Source organism: Macrosteles quadrilineatus, unplaced genomic scaffold (genome assembly GCF_028750875.1).
Source record: "Macrosteles quadrilineatus isolate MER2022 unplaced genomic scaffold, UCM_ALF_1.0 Scaffold_1__1_contigs__length_201487025, whole genome shotgun sequence".
NCBI classification, from domain to species: Eukaryota; Metazoa; Arthropoda; class Insecta; order Hemiptera; family Cicadellidae; genus Macrosteles; species Macrosteles quadrilineatus.
Window position 1 is genome coordinate 79,218,032 of NW_026542594.1, and position 22,841 is coordinate 79,240,872.

General features: G+C 34.2%; 1 protein-coding gene across 1 annotated transcript in view; it reads left to right on the forward strand.

Annotated features, from left to right (window-relative positions):
• Positions 1-15,008, forward strand: part of LOC128983650 (protein hairless-like) — a 101,678-nt gene extending 86,670 nt beyond the window's left edge. The window contains exon 5 of the mRNA XM_054403022.1: positions 13,759-15,008. Within this exon, the coding sequence (XP_054258997.1) occupies positions 13,759-13,793 (35 nt within the window). The 3' untranslated portion in view covers positions 13,794-15,008. The remainder of the gene's footprint in view (positions 1-13,758) is intronic.
• The last annotated feature ends 7,833 nt before the right edge of the window (positions 15,009-22,841 follow it).

The window sequence follows — 22,841 nt, forward strand, 5'->3', positions numbered from 1 at the left end:
ACCGAACTGATGTCAGTCCGAAGTGAGCGTGTGTACCGCCGCGTCAGTTCAGTTAGTCAAATTTTGGTATTTGAGCATACGCAGCGTCATTATACAGGGTGACCGTTAAGTCTTAGGACGACTTTATAACTTTTAAACGACAAACGATATCACAACCACATTTGGTATACCGTTACTGGAAATTGTAAGCTACTTTTCTGTGTACATGGTGGTCAGATATCACCTTTGGGGGACGGCCCGTCGGGGGTCAGAAGAAAATCTTTAATGACAGCCTATGTTGAGTTGTACATCATTTTTAAATCTTTAAACAATTGTCATTTTTTAATGGATGTTCCTTTTGAAGTACGGTTTGCGGCATTCTTCTTTGCTTAAAATTCCCTTTAAAATGATCCCCATAACTTCACATTCAGTGATCCAAATAACTCTTCAGGGCGACGGCCCACAAGGAGTCGGAAGTAAATCTTGAATGGAAGCATAGGTTGATATCCACATCAAATTAAAGGGATTTATTAGTAGAATACAATGCGGCAAACCGTACTTCAAAAGGACCATCCATTAAAAAATTACAGTTGTTTAAAGATAAAAAAAATGTTTTAATTTAAATAAATTGGCTAATTTTGAAAATCTTTGAACATCTGCCATTTTGCGCAGGATCAACCTTTTGAAGTGCGGTTCGCGGCATTGTTTTCAGTTGAAGTAGACCTTTAAAATGATGTACAACTCAACATAGGCTGTCATTAAAGATTTTCTTCTGACCCTCGACGGGCCGTCCCCCAAAGGTGATATCCGACCACCATGTACACAGAAAAGTAGCTTACAATTTCCAGTAACGTTATACCAAATGTGGTTGTGATATCGTTTGTAGTTTAAAAGTTATAAAGTCGTCCTAAGACTTAACGGTCACCCTGTATAACCTATACCATAGATAAAATACACTTCCTTAGTAGAATTCTCATACTTAAGAATAAGCTGAAGAAAATTTAGCCTATTTGTTAGTTCTGTCCGGTGTACTGTAGATGTCATTTTTTGTTTACAGTTTGTTTATTGTCATTTAAGTCATATACAATTCACAACAAATAATAACTTTAGTAATCATATAATTCTTTTAGGTATTGTGGGAAAGGTGAAAGAGATCCATCTCATCACCAACAAATCTGTCGTGTGTAGGAAAATAAACATTTTTATGAAAATACATACGAACGAGTACGACTTCCCAGGAAGGGAAGCGTACCTGGGAGGATTTCACCCCCAGGTAGCACGTTGAACTGACACACCGAACTGACCGTGTGGATGCAAATGCTGCGTTCAGTTAGAAGTGACAGTTAGAAATTAACACACCAAACTGACCGTGTGTAGCGGGCTTAATGTCAAAGACAAAACCCTGCCAATTTACATCAAACCTCGATACATGCCATATGAATTACAAGAAAAAGTAGAGAAGGAAATTGAAAAACTGGAGACTTTGGGTATAATCACACGTGTCGAATCATCCGATTGGGGCACACCCATTGTGCCGGTTGTCAAACCCAATTGTTCAGTCAGAATATGTGCTGACTACAAGGTAACTTTGAACAAAGTTATTAAAGACAAACATTATCCTATACCTCGGACAGGGTGTCCACATTCTGGAAAGTCAGGGATAGTCATGGAAAACAATTCTGGTCATTGAAAGTCATGGAAATAGGCAAAAGGTCATGGAAATTCCCCATGATGGGAACTATTCAATGCTCTAGTCCGCCGTAACTCCAACTACTGTAGCATTTTTCAGGATTTTTCAAAAATTTTCGACAATTCAATTTATTACAGTTGTATTATTTTATGATTTTTGAGTTTGTATTAGTTCATTGTTGTACCATTGTACTCCATTGTTGTCTGTTAATACATATTTCAGTAGTTTCTGCAAAATCTAGGCAGTTTTATTTGTGTGTGTTTGTTATATTATAATTTGAGTAAAGTTCGTGAGTCATGGAAATCGATGGTAAATGGTCATGGATAGTCATGGAAAGTCATGGAAATTAATGACAAATTTTCTGTGGACACCCTGCTCGGATCGATGATATCATGTCAAAGATGCATTGTGAAACGATGTTTTGTACTCTTGATATCAGTAACGCATACTTGCACTTGGAGATGGTCGAAGACAGTGCCATCATGCGAACAATCAGGACTTATAAAGGGCTGTTTAAAGTGAACAGATAAATGTTTGGAGTAAAAGTGCCTTGTTATGGCAAAGATTCATGGACAAAACATTACATAACTTAGAAGCGTACAATGTTTCTTTGACGACGTAATTGTTGAAGGATCAAACCGGGAACAGCTTCTTCGCCAACTGGAACAGGTGTTTGAATGACTGAAGTTAAATGATTTGAGGTTAAATAGAGAAAAGAGTAAGTTTTTTCAGGCCAAAATTGAGTACTTAGGTCAAGTGACCGATAGCAAAGAACTACACAAGTCAGATGCTAAAATACAGAGCATTTTAAAATGTACGAGGGTTGTTTTTTTTTCAACCTCCGATCGCTCCGTGCAGACGCTACGCGGGAGGCAGAAGGCGGGCATGCGCCGTAGGCGATTGCGCAACTCTTCCACTACAGCTGTTGCCATTGTTGACATTCGCGTGTCAGTTGGCGAGGTGCTACAGCAACATAAACATGGCTGCCACCATTGATGCTCCCGCTAAGTGTGAATTGCGAAGTGTTATTCGTTTTCTACAGGCTGAAGGCCATAGTGCTGCAGAAATCCATCGGAGAATGAGTCGTGTGTATGGGGAAAACTTTATGAGTGATGGTGTTGTGCGTGAATGGTGTCGAAAGTTTAAATACGGCCGTAATGATGTGCACGATGAAGGGGGACAAGGACGCAAATCTGTCATTTCAGATGACCTGATCAACGTGTTGACAGAATGGTGAAAGGAAACCGCAGATTCACCATTACTGCTTTGTCTTTGGAATTTCCTTATGTTTCAAGGTCAACAAGATCAATTTTACCATTTGTGGTACTGATCTATAAAAACAAAAAATGGGTAAAAATGTACATGTATAGTTACTTGTGACTTGCGGTCGAAGTAACTCGCCGTCACAGTGCGATCTACAAAATGACTCGCGGTCATGGCTTGATCGTCGGTATGACTCGCGGTCACGGCGTGATCATTGGTATGGTTTTGCGGTCACAGCGCGATCGTCAGTATGACTCCGATGTCACATTGCGATCATCGGTATGACTCGCGGTCACGGCGTGATCATCGGTATGACTCACGGTCACGGCGTGATCGTCGGTATGACTCACGGCCACGGTGTGGTCGTCGGTATGACTCACAGCCACGGTGTGATCGTCGGTATGACTCGGCGGTCACGGGGTGATCGTCAAAATGACTTGCGGTCACAGCGCGATCATCGAAATGACTTCGCCTCCTGCGATAGCATGAACATCTCTAGCGATAGCCGCGTCATCGTCACTCGCAAAGTGGCAAAATTGCCGACGATTGGATCAAACCTCTTCCCGAAAAATTCCCGAAATTTCAGGACTTGTCCATCCCTAAAATTTACTAAAAAAATATTACTTTTGGGTAGTAAAATAATAAATTTATTTAAAAATTTACTATAAAACTCAAAAACAGTAATTAACACAAACATTGCTTATACATACTTACTTACTCTTATTCCCATGGCCATGGATACCCTAGGCGGTATTTGGCCTCGCCAATAAGTTGCCTCCATCTCTCCCTGTTCTCTGAATCTTCTTTCCTTGCTCTCAATCTTTGCAAATCTTTCTTCACCTGTTCCTTCCATCGATTCTTGGGACTTCCTTGGGGTCTTCTTCCTGGTGGGTATTGTCTCCATACTTCTTTTATTAGTCTGCCATCTTCCCTCCTCCATACATGGCCAGCCCACCTTAGTCTTCTGCTCGTTGTTTCTCCTACTATGTCTGGGGAATGGGGGAATGGTACATGTCCCTTATTTATTCAACTTCAGTTTGTGTATCCTGATACAATGGCATGTCCCTATTAACCAAGTATTAGCAAGTTTTCAAAATATTCCTTCCACACATTAAGAATTTTATTTCTTTCTGTAGTGATACTTCCATTCATTTTAACGCCATATGAACTTGGTGTGTATCCCTTCTTGAAAATGTTAATTGTCTTGTAAAAGTCCCTAGGGTTTTTAGGAGTTATTTGCTTCAGCTCTTTCTAATAGACTGTTAATATAATCCCTCTTCTTTTTTCTTAACATTTTGGTAGATTCATTTTGTATCCTGCTAAACAACATTCTGCTTTCTTCAGTTTGTGTTTCCAACCACATCCTTTTGTTTGATGTTCCTTCTTCTATTTAAACCCTACATTCTTTATCAAACCAAGGTGTTTTCTTTACTTTCTTTTTCTTTCCGAACACTTCCTTAGCTGTTTCTTGTACAAGCTTTTTTTAAACTTCCCATCTTTGATTTACACTCGTTTCTACTTCATTATCCACATTCATTATCTACACATTCCTTATGGTATCCATCTACATATTAATAGGCAAGCATGTTTCTTTAAAACCTTTTTTCTCAGCTCGTGTGCATCGCAGGGAAAATCTACGCATACTGTTTTTCCTGTAGTTGTGCAGAATCTCTTTAAAAATTAAAATCATATATAGGCCTAAGCACAAAAAATGAATTTTTAATTAAAAAAAAATAACATGGGCTTTATGGGTTGCTATGCTGGTGACTCAATAACAACGAAATATCAACAGAAAATCAAAACAAATGGAAGAAATTATACAATCACATGTTCTATTTACAGCGTGTGGTGAAAATAGAGAAGCCTGTACCTTTGATTTACAACTAGACACTCCATCCCTATGTTAAGTTGTCGCGAGTGATAATTAAATTCGTCGTAGTTGATGTGGGCCACCAACAGATTGTGCTGATCTTGATGACTAATTTCTCTAAAATACACGATGATTTTTACCAAGTCAAACTTATGGAATGACTTATTAAGAGGGGATCACATAATTTTTCCGAGTTTTCAACTGTCCGAGTTTGTAAAAAATTACAAAATATTTGAAAAATCAGCTGTCCGAGTTTTGATAAATAACTAATAATATTTAGATAAATCAACTGTCCGAGTTTTCATTTGTCCGAGTTTATTAAATTATTTTTAAAAAATATCGAAATATCAAGTGTCCGAGTTTTCAACTGTCCGAGTAGAGTCGATAATCAAAAATAGGACACGGCGCGCCTAGACTGACGTCTCAGGCGCCTGGTCAGAAGCCGATGTAAACCTCTTCTGCGAAGAAGTCTGGCATTGTGCGAGAGATCCTCACGTCGACTTAAGAAAAATTATATTATATCTTTTTTTATATCATCAACAAGTTTGGTTGGTAAGGTTAGGTTAAGACAGTTTAATTTTATCATTAAACATTTACAAATTAATTTTATAATTAAAAATCTATATATAAAGCCCAAAGTACCCATGAACTTTTGAGAAAACTACAAGTCACACCCCCATAAACCATATACTTAAAATGTTCGTCATGACGAGAAACCTTGCGCAAACTATCCATTATTTCATACATTGCCCTTTAAGGTCGTAATTCCTTTCTAAAGGGAACTTTCCATATATCTAATGTTAAAAATATCTCAGCTGTACTTTTTTGTTTGTATTACTGTATTCTGTTTTGTTTATTTCAGCTTAACTTAACCAATCAATAATTTATTAATACGTATAAAGTCAAACGGAGGTGAAGCTCGTGGGTAACAGCTAGTTATAAGTAAACCTTCATTTTAGTCCAGTCAACGAAGCTGAATGAGTGGGAAAAAATGGTGTAGTCCCGGATTTTTGCACAGTTGTAGGGGATACCCTCCTGAACAACATACTAAAAGTCCTGACTGATGGGGTGTGAGCTATGGGGTGGAGGGGGGTGTTAATGCACAATTTTTCGGTTTTCTGTAAATATCTCGAAAACAGTGCCCTCTAGCGGTAAAATGTACTTATACAAAAATGAAGAGCATTAAATTTCCAACAATAATGCTCATTACATCGTGTTCCTAAAATCAACACTTAACGAGATACATGGGTCATAAGAAAAAAACATTCAGAGCAACTAGTATTATTGTGGTAAAGTGATTGTTTTATACTACATCAAGTTATATAAACTGATAAAAATGTGCTTAATACTCGTCTATGCAGTACAGCTGTTGAAAAAATTGAGGGGAGAGGAAGTCGGGCCGGACTGGAAGCTGAGAGACCAAACAGTGGTAACCATAATAACATACTGTAATATTAAAACTAAATTAAACTTGCAGAAAATTGTATTACACTTGTCTTTTAACCCAGTAACCTAACACATTTTACCTTGCATGAAATGGGGTAGTAGGTTTCTTACGTTGTTTGTAATAGTACCGAGATGCTAAATCCAAATTTTCGACCTCGGCAACCTCCCGGATCACCTCCAAAAACCTTAAAAATTGGCGGAATTTTGCACTATTTTTACGTTTGTCCGATTTTGACCCTGAAGCATCACTTTTTCATAGAAAACTACCGTAACCATTTTAAAAGTACATTAGATTACCTATCATTTAAGACCAAAATGGTTAATATAGGCCTAATAGTTTTCAAGATATGGCACAGCAAATAATAAATAAAATTACCAAATTTTGAACTTTTTTAAGTTTGGCTAACGTTAACCCTTAAGCATAACTTTCTCATTATTTTTTATTAAAACAACCATAATTACTTTAAAACTACAGAGAACGCATACCCTGTGAAACAGTATGAGCGGGTCAATAGTCGCCTTTATATTGCCAACAGTCACAGTATTAACTTCAGAAGAAAGAGATACAACTACTTAATTCTTCCTTTTGTATCTGACTTATTCATATTTTCCTCATAAAACTCTCAACATCGCTTCCTTGCCAATATCTCTAGCCATATGACAGTTGACAGTTTCCCTCCAACAATTCCACTGCTTAAGAACATTATAACATCAGTATTAGGGAATGGAGGGTGACAAAGTAACCAGTCACACAGCTTCTCTGTATCCGCTTCAACTCGAGTGACTCGTGAGGGTCTTATTTCCACATGCTGCTCATTTGTATGTGCCTTAACATTGTAGTAGGCCTACTCCTCAACCTCAGCACTTATATTCTACAAATAAATTATATCGTTCCTAGTGTCCATCGGGTGAGCACGGTGTCAGTTATACCACGGTCCCGAGTCAAACCTACATAGCTTTTCATTAAGCAAATGAGCACCTGCTCTATAGTCCTCTATAGTCTGTTTATTGAGATCCATCTTGTTTCCTTATTTGAACATATCCTGCAGGCACAGATGCGAACACTTGGCTAAAGCTATGGTTCCACAGGATGCGGAATCTCCGCCGTGCGGTGCGATTTTTTCCGCTGCGGAATTAAAACGACACTGGTTTAATGGAGTTCCCATGTATGCGGTTCCACTGACTAGCGATTCCCAGGGTGTCTACCAACCGGGAAATCCGGGAAAACCGGGAATTGTACTTACATTTTTACTGGCCATGAAATGTACGGGAATTGTCCTTAAATTCCTTAAATATTTCAGGAATTTAATTTCCTTAAATTCCTTAATTGTCCTTTTTTTCCTTAAAAAGGAAAAAAAGATGAAATAGGTAACTATAGGCCTGTTGCTATTGTTCCTGTTCTGTCTAAAGTTCTTGAAATAGTTATTGGTAAACAGTTAATGCAATACTTAGAATCAAATCAACTCCTTTGTACAGAACAGTTTGGATTTCGTAAAGGGCTTTCAACGACACATGCCATTACTTCCTTGGTTGATGAAATTCTCGACTGTTATGAAAATAAGGATTTTGCTGCAATTACATTCTGTGATCTTAGTAAAGCTTTCGATCGAGTATCACATGAAATTTTGTTAAAAAAATTAGAATATTATAACATTAAAGGTAAAGTGTTAGGGTCAATCCATATCAAGTGATCCAGAAATAAAATAATTGGTTGCTTGACCATTTTTTAAAATAAATAATAATTTTATCCTAGATACCTCTATCAATTCTGGGTTCAAAAGTTATTTTAATTTTTTTTTATCTCTTTTGTTACTTCTACGGCGGCCATTTTTGTTTTGCGGAACACGCAAATTTTTGCTCATGTAAGGGTTTGCGTTAACTTGCACAACTCGGTAACCATGAACACTAGAGTGATGAAACAAAAAGCATTTTAATCTGGAAGAAACAGCCTAAATATTATGTTCAGTACATATTTATTAAAATGTGTATCAAAAACAGTTTTAAACCCATCTCAACATTTCATAAGAAAACGGAAAAATTTCAACTTTTGAAGGCGTATTACCATTGGAACGAATAAAATCTCAGACTTGATTTTTTTTGTGTGTGTAGCAACTCAGTAGAACTGTTTGTATTTCAAATATCAACCATGAGACTTAATTCCTTTAAAAGTTATCATTTTTCAAAAACTGAAATTTTTTGAAAAATTCAAATTTTGAGTCTCAATATCTTTGTTGGGACAAAGTTAAAAAATTTGAATTTTTTACCAAAAACCCCTCTTATGGTTGTTATACTGCTGTATGAATTTCATCTTTGAGATTTACTTTTAAGCTAAGTTACAGTATCATGAAAATCACAAAAAACCCATAAGCTCGGCCAACGTGGCTAGTACTGTAGGTAGCTTAAAGATTAATTTATAGGTGTAGGTAATTATTTTATTTAATGTAAACTTATCTTAATGTACATTTCGAAAATCCAAAACAGATTTTTAACTTAAAACTTTGTGCCCAAAGTACAAATTAGGCCTATATGTACCGCTACGGTACTAAAAATAAATAAAATCCTTCTAAATTTTAAGTTTTATTCATCATTTAACTTAAATAAAACTTAGTTAATTCTATTTATATTGAGGTCTTAAAATTTATTTTCCATTTAGATTTAATGTACCGTAACCTGTATAACACAAATCAATAAAGTGTTTATTGTGGTATTTTGAAAAAAAATAACTCATATTCTGTGGGAACTGATACAGTCTCCAGTACCTACAAGAAGTCGTAAATGAGTCACAAAACACAGTTTTTCTTAACAAAATAATTCATTTTGATAACAGATGAAGAAATCACTCAACACTACAACAACAATCACCTTGACCGATTTGAGAACTGTTTAAAGATTACTGGAACAAGAAGCTTCCATTGTTTTATTCCTGTACCGGACAGTAGTAATGTTAGGCGCTTTGTAACCTCACTAGCAACTGAAAGCTGTAAAAATTACACTTCATACCAAAGACTCTATTGCATTTGTGTATGACAGTGGTGGGTGGCAGAGGTGATTTACATCAGTTATCAAAATAAAGATCCAGCAGGACCAACAACCAACCGCCTTTAAAACAAATTAGAAAGACCAAGCTTGGGTGCCTATAAACAAAGTTTTGAGAAAATTAAATCTCTTTTAACTGAAAAAAACCACTGGAAGGACAAACCCAAACTGAATGAAGAAACATCCAAACTTCCTAATTAGCATGACCAAAGTAGAACAAAAAAACACTAACAAGTAAAAAAAGTTGTATACTTTAAGAACTTGTCTTTCAAACAGCTTTTGTATGTGAAATTTCTAATATTCTTTATTAAAATGAAAGTGGTTCAATAAATTAATAAATGAGTTCAAAATATTTGGGCCTATTGAAAAAAGGTGTAAACCTGAATAAAAATAATCTGATAAAAAGTTTTTTTTTAATTTCACATAAGACAAGAAATTTGCAAGAAAAGGCTATACATTACTTTAAAGTAAGTTCGGTAAGTTTACATTAAATAAAATAATTACCTACACCTATAAATTAATTTTTAAGCTATCTACAGTACTAGCCGCGTTGGCCGAGCTTATGGGGTTTTTGCGATTTTCATGATACTGTAACTTAGCTTAAAAGTAAATTTCAAAGATGAAATTCATACAGCAGTATAACAACCATAAGAGGGGTTTTTGGTAAAAAAATTCAGATTTTTTAACTTTGTCCCAACAAAGATATTGAGACTCAAAATTTGAATTTTTCAAAAAATTTCAGTTTTTGAAAAATGATAACTTTTAAAGGAATTAAGTCTCATGGTTGATATTTGAAATACAAACAGTTCTACTGAGTTGCTACACACACAAAAAAAATCAAGTCTGAGATTTTATTCGTTCCAATGGTAATACGCCTTCAAAAGTTGAAATTTTCCCGTTTTCTTATGAAATGTTGAGATGGGTTTAAAACTGTTTTTGATACACATTTCAATAAATATGTACTGAACATAATATTTAGGCTGTTTCTTCCAGATTAAAATGCTTTTTGTTTCATCACTCTAGTGTTCATGGTTACCGAGTTGTGCAAGTTAACACAAACCCTTACATGAGCAAAAATTTGTGTGTTCCGCAAAACAAAAATGGCCGCCGTAGGAGTAACAAAATAGATAAAAAATTTTTAAAATCACTTTTGAACCCAGAATTGATAAAGGTATCTAGGATAAAAATATTATTTATTTTAAAAATGGTCAAGCAACCCCTGTTGGATAACTTGATATGGATAGACCCGTTAGATTTATTTAGATCTTATTTGTCAAACAGAACACAGTATGTAGTTTTGGGAGAGGATGCATCATCTATTAAGCCTGTGTATTGTGGAGTTTCCCAAGGATCTGTGCTTGGGCCTCTGTTGTTTTTGGTAGTAGTTAATGATTTAAGTGTTAATATCCCTGCAAATATTGTATTATATGCCGACGACACAACCATCATTACTAGACATGCAGATCATGAACAACTTTTGGTTGACTCTATGCATAATCTAAAGCTAGCTGAAAACTGATAAATTTCTAATAATCTTCTTCTAAATAATGATAAGACAAAAACTGTTTTGTTTAACCTTCGTGAAGTACACAGTAGGCCAATGGATGAGAGAAATCCAAAATTTTTAGGATTAACTTTTGATTCTACTTTGACCTGGCATGACCATGTTATAGTTTTAAAAAATAAACTGAGTTCAAGTATATTTGCTCTTAAACAATTATGTGGCGAACTAGAACGGCCTTCTCTCATACAGGCATACTATGGACTTTTTCATAGCCATATAAGCTATGGGTTGCTTGTTTGGAGGTCTTCTGCTCATGCAAAAGAAATTTTCAATTTGCAGCAAAAGGCAATTAGGGTAATAGCTGCTGTAGATAGGCACCATGATTGCACTGAATTTTTTAAAGAATACCAAATATTAACACTGTTTTCTCTATTTATTAAGCAATGCCTGTTATACTTAAGACCACAATTAGATAAGTTAGATTATAGGAGAGATATACACTGCCATAATACTCGCCATAAATGTAATATAAATCTTCCTTATGTTAGACTTGCTAAAACTGATAAAAAACCATTAATTTTAAGCAGTAAATTTTACAATAAGTTACCAATAGCCATAAGATTACTTAATGATAAGGATTTCAAGATTAAAATAAATAACTTTCTTTGTAATCAGCCATTATATTCAATAGAAGATTATATGTCAAGAACACTGACTCCACTAGATTTCAATTAATGTTATATTTTATGACTAATTTGACGTGCCAATGTATTTGTATGGAATATTAACTGGCAAATAAAAATCTCATTCTCATTCTCATTCTCAATGCCAGACAATGTCCTTAAATGTTTGATGGGCCATAATTTTATTGATCGCTAGTTGGTTAGGAGCACATAAAAGGTTTATCAGATGTTTGTTTACATTTTCATAATTTATTACTAGAGTAATTATGCAATAAAAATCCCATTAACAATCTCAAACCCATTAATATTTTATCACAATCAAGTGTCAAGTCAAGTACTTCCAAGAACTGTTGACTCAGCAGCTAGCTCATAAAAGTTGTATCACTTTTATTCCTTTACAACTTCTTTTTTTATTACTAGGGTAATTATTATTAGATCCCAAACCTATTTTATCTTGAAAATAATAGCTTTATAATGGCTGTTGTAAGTTAACCCTTTTTTATGGACATTTTATCTTTCAATTGACAAAACCACAAGCATTGTTGTTTGCATTAATGTTTTATCACTATGTAGGCCTGCTTGGTTTCAAATTATGTCATTGCATTTTCTGTATCTTTGTCTTATATTGTTGGCTATTCAGGTTTCAATGTTTTTTGTTTCCCATATATTTATTTATTGAGTTGTATGCTTTAAGCAATCAAAATCTTATGAACTAGAATGATGATAGTAACTTTGCTGCTATTATAACCTCATTGTTTGTTACTCAGTTTATATAGGCCCTCCTAAATAATTAGGTCTAGGCCTGGGTATTTTGATTCTTGAAAGAGCTGTATAATATATTAAGAAAATGTAATTGAGCCTAAGATAAACAACTAATGATAGCTATGTGTCGATATTAACTTTACAAATGAAAATACAATAATCTTACTCTGTGCTTATTGCTTATTAATAGCCGCTTACCATACCTTGATTTTGTACTAAGAATTGAGTAACAATATGCATTAAAGATTTTTTTTTCAAAAGTAGTCGAGATCCTAACGTTGTGCCAGGGCGAATCATGCCAAATTAATCCGCCTGGATCGGATAAGCTATGTTATGAAGTTTACGTGATGGATGGAGATATTTGTCGCTATCGCAGGAGACAATGATTGCGTTTCTCTGTTACACTATAAAAGCTTTACCTAAAGTATAGGTAGGCCTATGTTTGTGTTACTTTCAATAAATTTCTATTTTGTAATTTTTAACTTTTATCTATTATTATTTACTTTTCTCTCTGGTACAACTACAGTGAATAACAAGATTAATACAGTTTGACAAATCAGGAAAATTATTCGGTAGGCCTAATGACACCGACAAAGGTTACGGCAAAGTGTCCTTAAATGTACGGGAATTGTCCATGAATTTTTTATCCAGAATGTAGTAGACACCCTGGATTCCGCATCCCGAAATTTCCGTTCCGCATGGCGGAGAAATCATACTGGTCTGAGAGCAGTAGCAGTGCGGATTCCGCCAGCGGAGAAGAGCCATCAAATATTGTGACCGTGCAGTTTCGGATCCTTAATGGTGTCACCCGCTGGGGGCTAGGAGGATTAACATTAATGTTTTATCTTCCTAGGCCAGAGGCCACATTGGTTATAAATACGGCCCTATTATTATGCAACCAGTTTTGACTGCGCCTTCACACAATCCACGAGGACAGTTAATGCAACCTGCATGACTGAAGACAATTCTTTTACTTGGTAGGTTGGTAGATAATTTATATCGATCGGTCAAGTAAAATATAATAATAGTGTTAGTTTAGCTGTTGTAAACTACTCGAACTATAGGTTTGAACAAATTTTCATAATAAAAAACGTATTTTAATTCTCATATAAATATTATATTGTCATGATAGGGGACCTGTGTGGCTGAGCCTGTCACACTATCGCGGGCCCGTGTGCCGGTAAAATTTACCTAAAATCCCGGTCAAGGCTCACGGGACCCCTTGCTCGCGGGCCCCTTAACCCCGCTAACGTCGCCACTGATTCTTAGTTTGTTTAAATATTACAATGAGTTGTTTTACATTTTGAGCTTTTTAGATGCACCTAATATATACTAAGTTATTACCAAGATAGGACAGTAACGGACTAATTAATTTACTCGCCAAGCTCTAAATGACCTTCATTGTTTTAAATTACTCATCCTCATTGTGCACTCTTCACATGCTGCCTCAGTCGACAACACAGCAGCGAAGCCTTGTTAATACTTCTGTGTGTATGTTGCCTAATCATATTCACTTTGTTCACAGATACACCTCTAAACCTGTCCAAGGATGCAGGCTGACGACTGCATAGCCTGGCAATAGCCTCCTGTCTGTGCCTTGCTTCAGCTGAATGGTTCTACATGCAGCCTTCCTTCATTCTCTACTCTGTGTTCTCTCATGTGTAAATATGTTATTGTACATGAACAAATTAATACTTTACGTTACTATTTTATATGATTTAAACATAACTATAACACTATTAACATTTGGTATACTCCATTAATTATATAAGAATCCTTAAAAATTACTGTATAATCATGATGAAATTACTTTTTAGCGAATTTCCCATATAGGCAATATTAGCGAATTCCCCATATAGGGAATAAGCTATTACCGTAGTACTCATGGTAAGACCTGGACGCAGAACCGATTTTACCAATTTACTTTTTTGTTTTGAGGTCCCTAGAAGCCAAAAACGCCACCCGTTTAAATTCATATATATATATATTTATATATATATTTTTATATTTATTTATATATATATGTGTCCGTTAGCACGATAACTCAAGCAAAAATGATACGATTTTGATGAAATTTAGCATAAACGTGTAAACCTACATTCATTCAAACGAGTTCGCAACCAGCATGATCGGACTATGGGAACGGGGATTTATGGGGGGTTTATTGGGGTAAAAAAAGGTTTTTCCCATTTTTGACCCTAAAAACACAAAATTTCACAATTCCTTTCCAAACCATTTTGTAGAGCTTAAAAAAAACAAATAATTTAGTATATTGAAGCGTTATTGTGCGCCTAATGGTTACGGAGAAAATTCCAAAAAATTGTAAATTTAAAATTCCTATGTTATTCTTAATAATAGTTAAGGGGAATAAATCAACTGTTGTAGTTTGCTTGTTTATGAACATATTTTGATGGAATTTGGAAAATACATGAATTTTTCACTAAACTATTAACATTTTACAACAAAAAACACTTTTTTACCCTCCCTGTTGCAGCAAACCTAAGTACAGTACTCGTTAAACTAATTCTATTTAAATCCTACTAATATTATAAATGAGAAAGTTTGGATGTATGTTTGTGACAAGTGAACGCGAAAAATACTGGTCGGATTGGGCTGAAATTTGGCATGATGATAGCTCACATTCCCGATTAACATATAGGCATATTCTTATTTCAAAAATCCTTTCGGGCTCCGCCCCAGTGGCTCTGGAGTTTCCCATGTTAACCTTATGAGAAATGGAATTATTGGATATTAACAGCTGTTTCAATTAAACAAGTTGGTTCTGTTCTATGATGTTCAATAGCATTAAAGTTACAAGGATTACCAACAGGGTGCAGCACTATTATTTCTTTTACATTTATGACAACAGCTAATTTGCAACCAAAAGGTGAGTGAGCGTAGCGAACGAACTTCAACCTGGAGGCGAGTTAGCGTAGCGAACGAGTTAACCTGAAGGCAAGTGAGCGCAGCGAACGAGCTCCAACCTAAAGGTGAGTGAGCGTAGCGAACAAACTTCAACCAGGACGTGATTGAGCCATGCGATCGAGATAATCTTGGAAGAAGTTAAACGGGGCAAAGCCCGCGGGTTACAGCTAGTACGGAATAAATGTGATATATTTAAGGAGGCATTTTAGTGTAAATCCAATCAGGCAAATGGAAATTCGCTTAGTCTGCAGGTTTGCTGTGGCAGGGGTATTTTTCAATTCCACCAATTTTTTTTATGAATTGCTTATGCTATGCTACACCAACCCTTATCTTTATGTTCTCAGACAAAGCAATTTAAAGGTCAATAATTGAGGTTTTTCAAGTAAAGAAAAAATAATCCAGCAATGAAAAATTCTTACTAGCCAATAAAAATTTAAACCCCTTTAAACACATTAAAAAATATTACATCAAAGGAAAATAAAGAAATTATAAACAAATATCAAAAAGAAAATTTTATTATTAGTGGTGTGCCTCAATCAATTGAAACTCGAGGGACGAGGTAATATTGTGACAACATAATCGTCTTCTGTGATCTCAGAAAAATATTACAAAACGTTTAAGAAAGAAATTGTAAAATTTTATATTTTGAGCATGAAAATTGAAGAACCATGTTCCCTCAGATCATGCTGGTTTGTTAACTCGTTTGTACCAAATTTCATCAAACTCGGATGATTTTTATTTTTACTGTGATTACAGATACATACACACATACACATATATCGTACATACATACCTATATATATATATATATATATTTAGGGCCTATATGAATTTGAACAAATGGTATTTTTTACTTCTGGGAACATCACAATGAAAAAAATATCAACCCCAAGTTTGGGTCTTACATTGAGACCTTCGGTAATAGCTTATTACCTTTATGAGTAATTTGCTAATTATAATTAAATGATCCATTATTCAAATAAAATTTTGAATGAGCTAAATACAGCCTAGTTTCTGTTGATAATAATTCAACAGTAGTGGGCAAAGTAATATGATTGAAACTCAGCTGTTTTGCTAACAAATTAACAAAATCAAATCAAGTGAACAAAACACTACTTTGACGCCAACTGTAGACAGTGGTTTTTAGCGAATTTCCCATTTAGGGAATAAGCTATTACCGTAGTACTCATGGTAACACCCGGACCCGGGACCAATTTACTTTTTCGTTTTGAGGTCCCTAGAGGCCAAAAACACCATCCGTTCAAATTCATATATATATATATATGTGTCCGTCAGCACGATAACTCGAGCAAAAATGATCCGATTTTGATGAAATTTGGTACAAACGTGTAAACCTACATTTATTCGAATGAGTTTGCGAATCAGCATGATCGGACTATGGGAACAGGGGTTTATAAGGGGTTTTATGGGGTAAAAATAGGTTTTTCCCATTTTTGACCCTAAAAACACAAAATTTCACAATTTCTTTCCAAACCATTTTGTAGAGCTCAAAAAACAAATAATTTAGTATATTGAAGTGTTATTATGCGCCTAATGGTTGCGGAGAAAAAATTGTAAATTTAAAATTGCCATGTTATTCTTATGTAGAATAAGTCAACTGTTGTAGTTTGCTTGTTTATGAACAAATTTTGTTTGAATTTGGAAAATACATTCATTTCTTACTAAACTATTAAGATTTTACAACAAAAACACTTTTTACCCCCCCCCCCCCCTGTTGCAGCAAACCTAAGTACTCGTTAAACTAATTATATTTAAATAGGGAATAAAATGTGATATTTTAAAGGAGACATTTTAATGTAACTCCAATCAGGCAGATGGAAATTCGCTAAGTCTGCAGGTTTGCTGCGGCGGGGGTATTATGGTTTTATTAAGATGTTTTTCTAACACCACCTACTAAAAGTGTCAGTCCGCAAAATCCTTTTTTTATTAGAGGCTTGAGTGACGTATCCTACTTTTAAGAAATCTCCTCAGCGATTTTTTATAATTTTTATTTCTTTTAAATAATGGTTTATTATGATAAACTTTTGGTTACTTTATTTCTAAAGGGATTTTAATTCTTCCCTTAGTTTTGAATAATTTTTATGCTAATTCACATTTATTTAGGTTAATTTATTTTATTTTCAATTCCTAGGCGTATTTTGTTAGTTTAACTATCTTTTAAACCCAGTTCTTTGCAATTGTATGCAATGCTTAACTTTAAAAAAAGGTAAAGTCCTAAATATTTGATCATAAGCTTGACCCAATTGAAAATACCAGACTGACACACCTTTACTTACATTACAAACCATATTGTCAGTTATATAAATCTAATGTTGTAATCTTGGAAGGTCCTCAAACAACTAGAAACATGTAGTTTTTTAAGTGTGCTTTAATGTAAATTACCAATTAATTAGGCAAGGGAGGGATAACAATTATTGGGTTATAAATCAGAGGATATCAGTGACGGGTTCCTGCTCAAAAGTATAATTATCAAAATAAATGCATAAATTTGAGTATCTGTGATTCTTAAGAGGGTTTTATATAGATAGAAGAAAGGTGACTTTAACTAGCATTACCAGGATTGTATATAGTTATTACTGAATAAATAATAATCAGCTATTTCTCTTGCTGCCTTAACACTCAAGCTAGACAATGAAGTTACAGAAATTAAAGTCAAATGTAGGCCTCCATGAAGATATGAACTATACGATTAAACACATTACAGTTACAAGAAAAAAATTTTGGTTTAAATGTTGGGTTAAATGAATATGTTTGACAACAAGTAACTTTTATTCATTTTATGATTTACAACAAGTTTACAATTATGATTTTTTTCCATAATTATCTTTCCGCTTATCCGACATGGCTCGACTGGTTTAGGTCGGATAATAGAGACTCTTATTATCCGACCTAAACCAGTCGAGCCATGTCGGATAAGCGGAAAGATAATTATGGAAAATAATCATAATTGTAAACTTGTTGTAAATCATAAAATGAATAAAAGTTACTTGTTGTCAAACATATTCATTTAACCCAACATTTAAACCACAATTTTTTTCTTTTTTGAAGCAATCACAAATAACAAAAAAAAAAGAAAATACAACAAAGTAAAACTGCATGTCTATAACTGTTAAATATAACACGAGCAGTGCTCAGCCACAGGTCTCCCGTTCCCACTAAGACCATAAGAAGTATGGTGTAACAGAGAGATATGCAGTGCAAAGTGTTAAAAAACTGTGTAATGGAGTACAGACAGAGTTTCAAAAGTGGTTGTCTTACTGCACTGAAATGGTATTCTTGATCTTTTGTAGGAAGGGTGATATACTACAGAAGGTCAGATAATCTAAACTCTACTAAATATTAAACACTGTGTTGGAATTCTATTTTGTACTGTTAAAGCTCTGGAATTAATTGTTAAGTACAAATACTGCATTCATTGTACTTGAGAGTAGATGGGACTGAAATTTCCTTTTTTCCATTTCTTTCCTTTTGTTCTCATCCAATAACCTTTGATCATGTGGGAAGTGTAAGCCAATGTTGTGCCGGTAGCATAGACTAATCAACACAAGTAGACTCCTCATCCCATTGTACATTTTGAAGCTTGTTTTTTGTGTCTAGTTCATGTACGTACGTCCACGCAGATCGCTAGTGTAAACAAAATTTTGTTTCTATTATTTAAGTGTTATTTTCATGATTTGTGCTTTACTATTTGGTTATATGACTAGAAGACCAGTTATTGTTTATGATTATGCAGTTTTATTTGGTTAAATGATGTTTTAAATGACTGAAATATCAAGAAACAAATTTCCAAAACATAACTTCTACAGTTGGACGTACAGAACTAACAATAAAATTGGCTTCAGCTGTTCCATAAGGATGACAAATCTACTAAGGGAGTGTTTTATCTATGCCGGTAGTCTCATGGCGTCATCAGCATCTGTTGTTGCTGTTCCAATGTGATACTAAGATACTGGTAGTGTTTTAATAACCCAGCTGTATTACTCTGTCATTGCTTGCATATTGTAAATATTTTATTATTTGGTTGATTCCAGTTTATGTCAATGATTAACCCAACAATTGTATGTTGCATTTTCCAGTGTGTAAATTTTAATGTAAATGATAATTCAACAGATCATGTGTGACTTAAAAATTAACCCTCCAACTGGCAATGGGCAAACTCTGTAGTGACAAGGCATTTTTGGCAATTCTTCAGTCATATTTTAGAAAATTCATATAAACTAAACCAACAGAGCAAACCTATTGCACTTAATACTTAAATTGTTTGTAATGAAATGAGGAATTTTAATACCCCCGCCGCAGCAAACCTACAGACTAAGCGAATTTCAACTTGTCTGATTACATTATTACTCAAATATTTCCATAAATAAGACATATTTATTCCCAATTTAAATAACATTAGATTTAACGAGTGCTTAGGTTTGCTGCTACGGGGAAGGTAAAAAGTGTTTTTTGACCATACGACAATAGTATAGGATGAAAAAAATAAATTTTCCAAATTTTATCAACATATATCCGTAAACAAGTAAACTACAACAGTTTTCATTTTCTCCATAAGAATAAAATGGGAATTTTAAATGACACTATTTTCGAATTTTCTCCGTGACCGTTAGTCATAAAACAGCGATTCAATATACTAAATTATTTCTTTTTTAAGCTCTACAAAAGTTTTAAAAATAAATTGCAAATTTTTTTGTTTTTAGGGTCAAGAATGGGAAAACCCCATTTTTACCCCATAAAACCCCCATAAACCCCCGTTTCCATGGTCCAATTATGCTGGTTCGCGAACTTGATCAAATTAATTTAGGCTTACACGTTCGTAGCAAATTTAATCAAAATCGCATCATTTTTGCTCGAGTTATCCTGCTAATGGACACACACATGAATTTGAACGGATGGTGTTTTTGGCCTCTGGGGACCTCAAAATGGAAAAGTAAATCGGCCCCGGGTCCAGGTCTTACCATGAGACCTTCGGTAATAGCTTATTCCCTATATGGGAAATTCGCTAAAATGGCAACAAAATAAATATTTAGAACAGGTATGTCTTGACATAAGATGGAAAAAAAAAATTGAATATTTTTGAAAGTAAAACTTTGCTCTTTGCTGAATGAACCAACAATTCTTTATGTGAAATTTAAGACATACAAAATGAGACTAAGTTTATCTATAAAACAAAGTGCAAGTTTAGAATCTTATATTTATAACGATACAAAAATTATTCCATTTTACAATTATTTTTAACTATTTATTCGGAGTTAACCAAAACCTTGCAAAACGCGACCATAATAGTCGGGGCAGCCAGTTGGAGGGTTGAATAATAAATTAATTCATTATTTAACAAAACAATTCCATAATTCATTATTATATTTATTTTCAAATAGATTTGTCCTTCTACTTTTTTACAATTTATTTTTAAACTCAGTTCTTTAGGTTCTAGTGTTGAAAGGTCCCTCTTCATATTTCATATTATTGCTTGTCATAATCTTTTTTCTTCCTCCCTTGGTAAAAGATTCTTCGTAACTCTTTTCATTATTTTTCAGAAACTTTTTAGTCAGTTGATCTCTTTATAAAGATAGTTAGTATTTTTTTTGCAACCTACAACTTCTTATCCTTGTCCAGAAAGTTGTTATTTACGCTTATGACATGATTCACAAGTAGGATGCATACTTATCTTAACAACCTTTTTCTATTTACCTAATCTTGTCAAAATTACCGTTTATAACTTTTTCTATCAACCAAGTTTTAAAGTATTTATATTCACACCAAAATATTGTCATCATATTGTATTCAAATAATGTTGATTAAAGTATCATTATATAGGCCTATAGTAAATCAATCTCTTACAGTTGCGTTGTCATGTTTCTTTGTTTTTAAAAAGTCATAAATTTCGGTAATTCTGTGAAATTATCGATTGATCCACTTGCGTTTTATTATAACTAATTAGCAAAACATTTGCCGAACTAAAGATCGTATGTGATATGGCGTACACCAATCACCTACTAGTAACACTAATAAAGAAAATGGTGAGATGGTCGAGTAATGGCCACAGGCCTCATTCAACCATCATGTTAACCATGGCAAAACACAAGCGGATATCTCGATTACATCACAGATTTGACAAGAGGTCCCCTCCATGAAAACAGAATATCACAAGATGATTAGGATTACTGTAGTTAATTTTGTTAACGCTGACCTCCGGTAATAGATAATAAACTCATATATTTGCATTTTAGTTAAATATTTTCTTTTTGTGATATTAATAAATTTGTTATGACAAAGTGTGTTATTTGTTCATATTTATTATACAAAATAAAAATCAATTAGTGATTATTGTATAGTTTTTTTTTTCCAGCATTCAAAGAATGAGATGCTTTGTCTTTAAGACTGTATAATATGAGTAGTGTTATTTATTTCTGATGTAAAATTTTAGTTTTCCCCATTTAATAAAGTGCATTTTTCTTAAATTATTTTAGGTATCCAACAAATTAATTGATTAAGTATTATATTTAATAATGATTAAGTCTTTTGTAATTATGTTTATTCGAAAAATGCGTTGTAAATATTGTAAATATAAATAGTTTGCGAGATTTCGTGGTTTTCTGTATCTCTATCTTCCTTCTGTATACAGGTTTTATAATTTGTAGTAAAAAATAAACAATACTTAAATGCTTTTTTACTAATAATTATTTGTTTACTTTTATATCTTAAAATCTATTTAAAAGAGCTGTATTTATACCCTGTTGTAAATGTATAAAATGATTAAATAGATATTTGTGTTAAAGGCTTCTTTCCTTCCCCTTCTCTACTCCTTGTTTTAGGTGAATTAATGTTCAATCTGAATTGATTTTAACAATAAGAAACTCAACCTCCATAATATGATCTCCTGGGGTGCTTAAACATCAGTTCATGAAGTGTTGTGTTGGTTGATGTGCATGATAACGATCATATTGAGTAAAGTGCTTCAGGAAGAACTGTTTCTAATACTTAGGTAAGTACTGTGTTCTGAGAGCATAGTGATTTGTTGGCTCAGTCGGTAGCGTCGCGGACTTCAGGCCCAAGGCAGCGATGTCGTGGGTTCGGATCCTGGTTACTGCTAAAAACATTTTATCAGTACAGATCACCTTTGTATGGTACCGGCTCACTCCACTGCTGTAGACGATCCACACGCACGGGCAGAAAAGAGGCCGCCAACCTCTTTTAAAAAAAAGCAACCATAATGGTCTTCTATGTAGTGTCATTGAATATCCCTACTTGGCCAGGCCATTCCCTCTAGGATTATAAGCAGGGAAGTGGCTTGACGCAATGCCATGAGTTTGTAGGAAAGATTTTAATTTTTGCGACATTAATGATGTCCCTCGATCTGAAAGGGTGAACGAAGGTATACTGAATATTGTAATGAGTTCTTTCAGTTTCTCAATTACAATTCATGTATCGACAGGGGAAAGCAAATGAATATCTTGAATCCTCCTCTAAGATATTTAATATTTACAGTAACTTGTTTTGTGTAGCTCTTGGAATTGGGCCTTAAAGTCAAAGTTCAGACACACAAAATATGCTGTAGCTTTGATTAACGTGTCTTCATATTGGCCAAACATGGGCTTAAGTTAAGCACAAATTCGAGTTTGTGCTGTAGTACGACGAACTTCTTCCAGTGAAAAAGGTCAA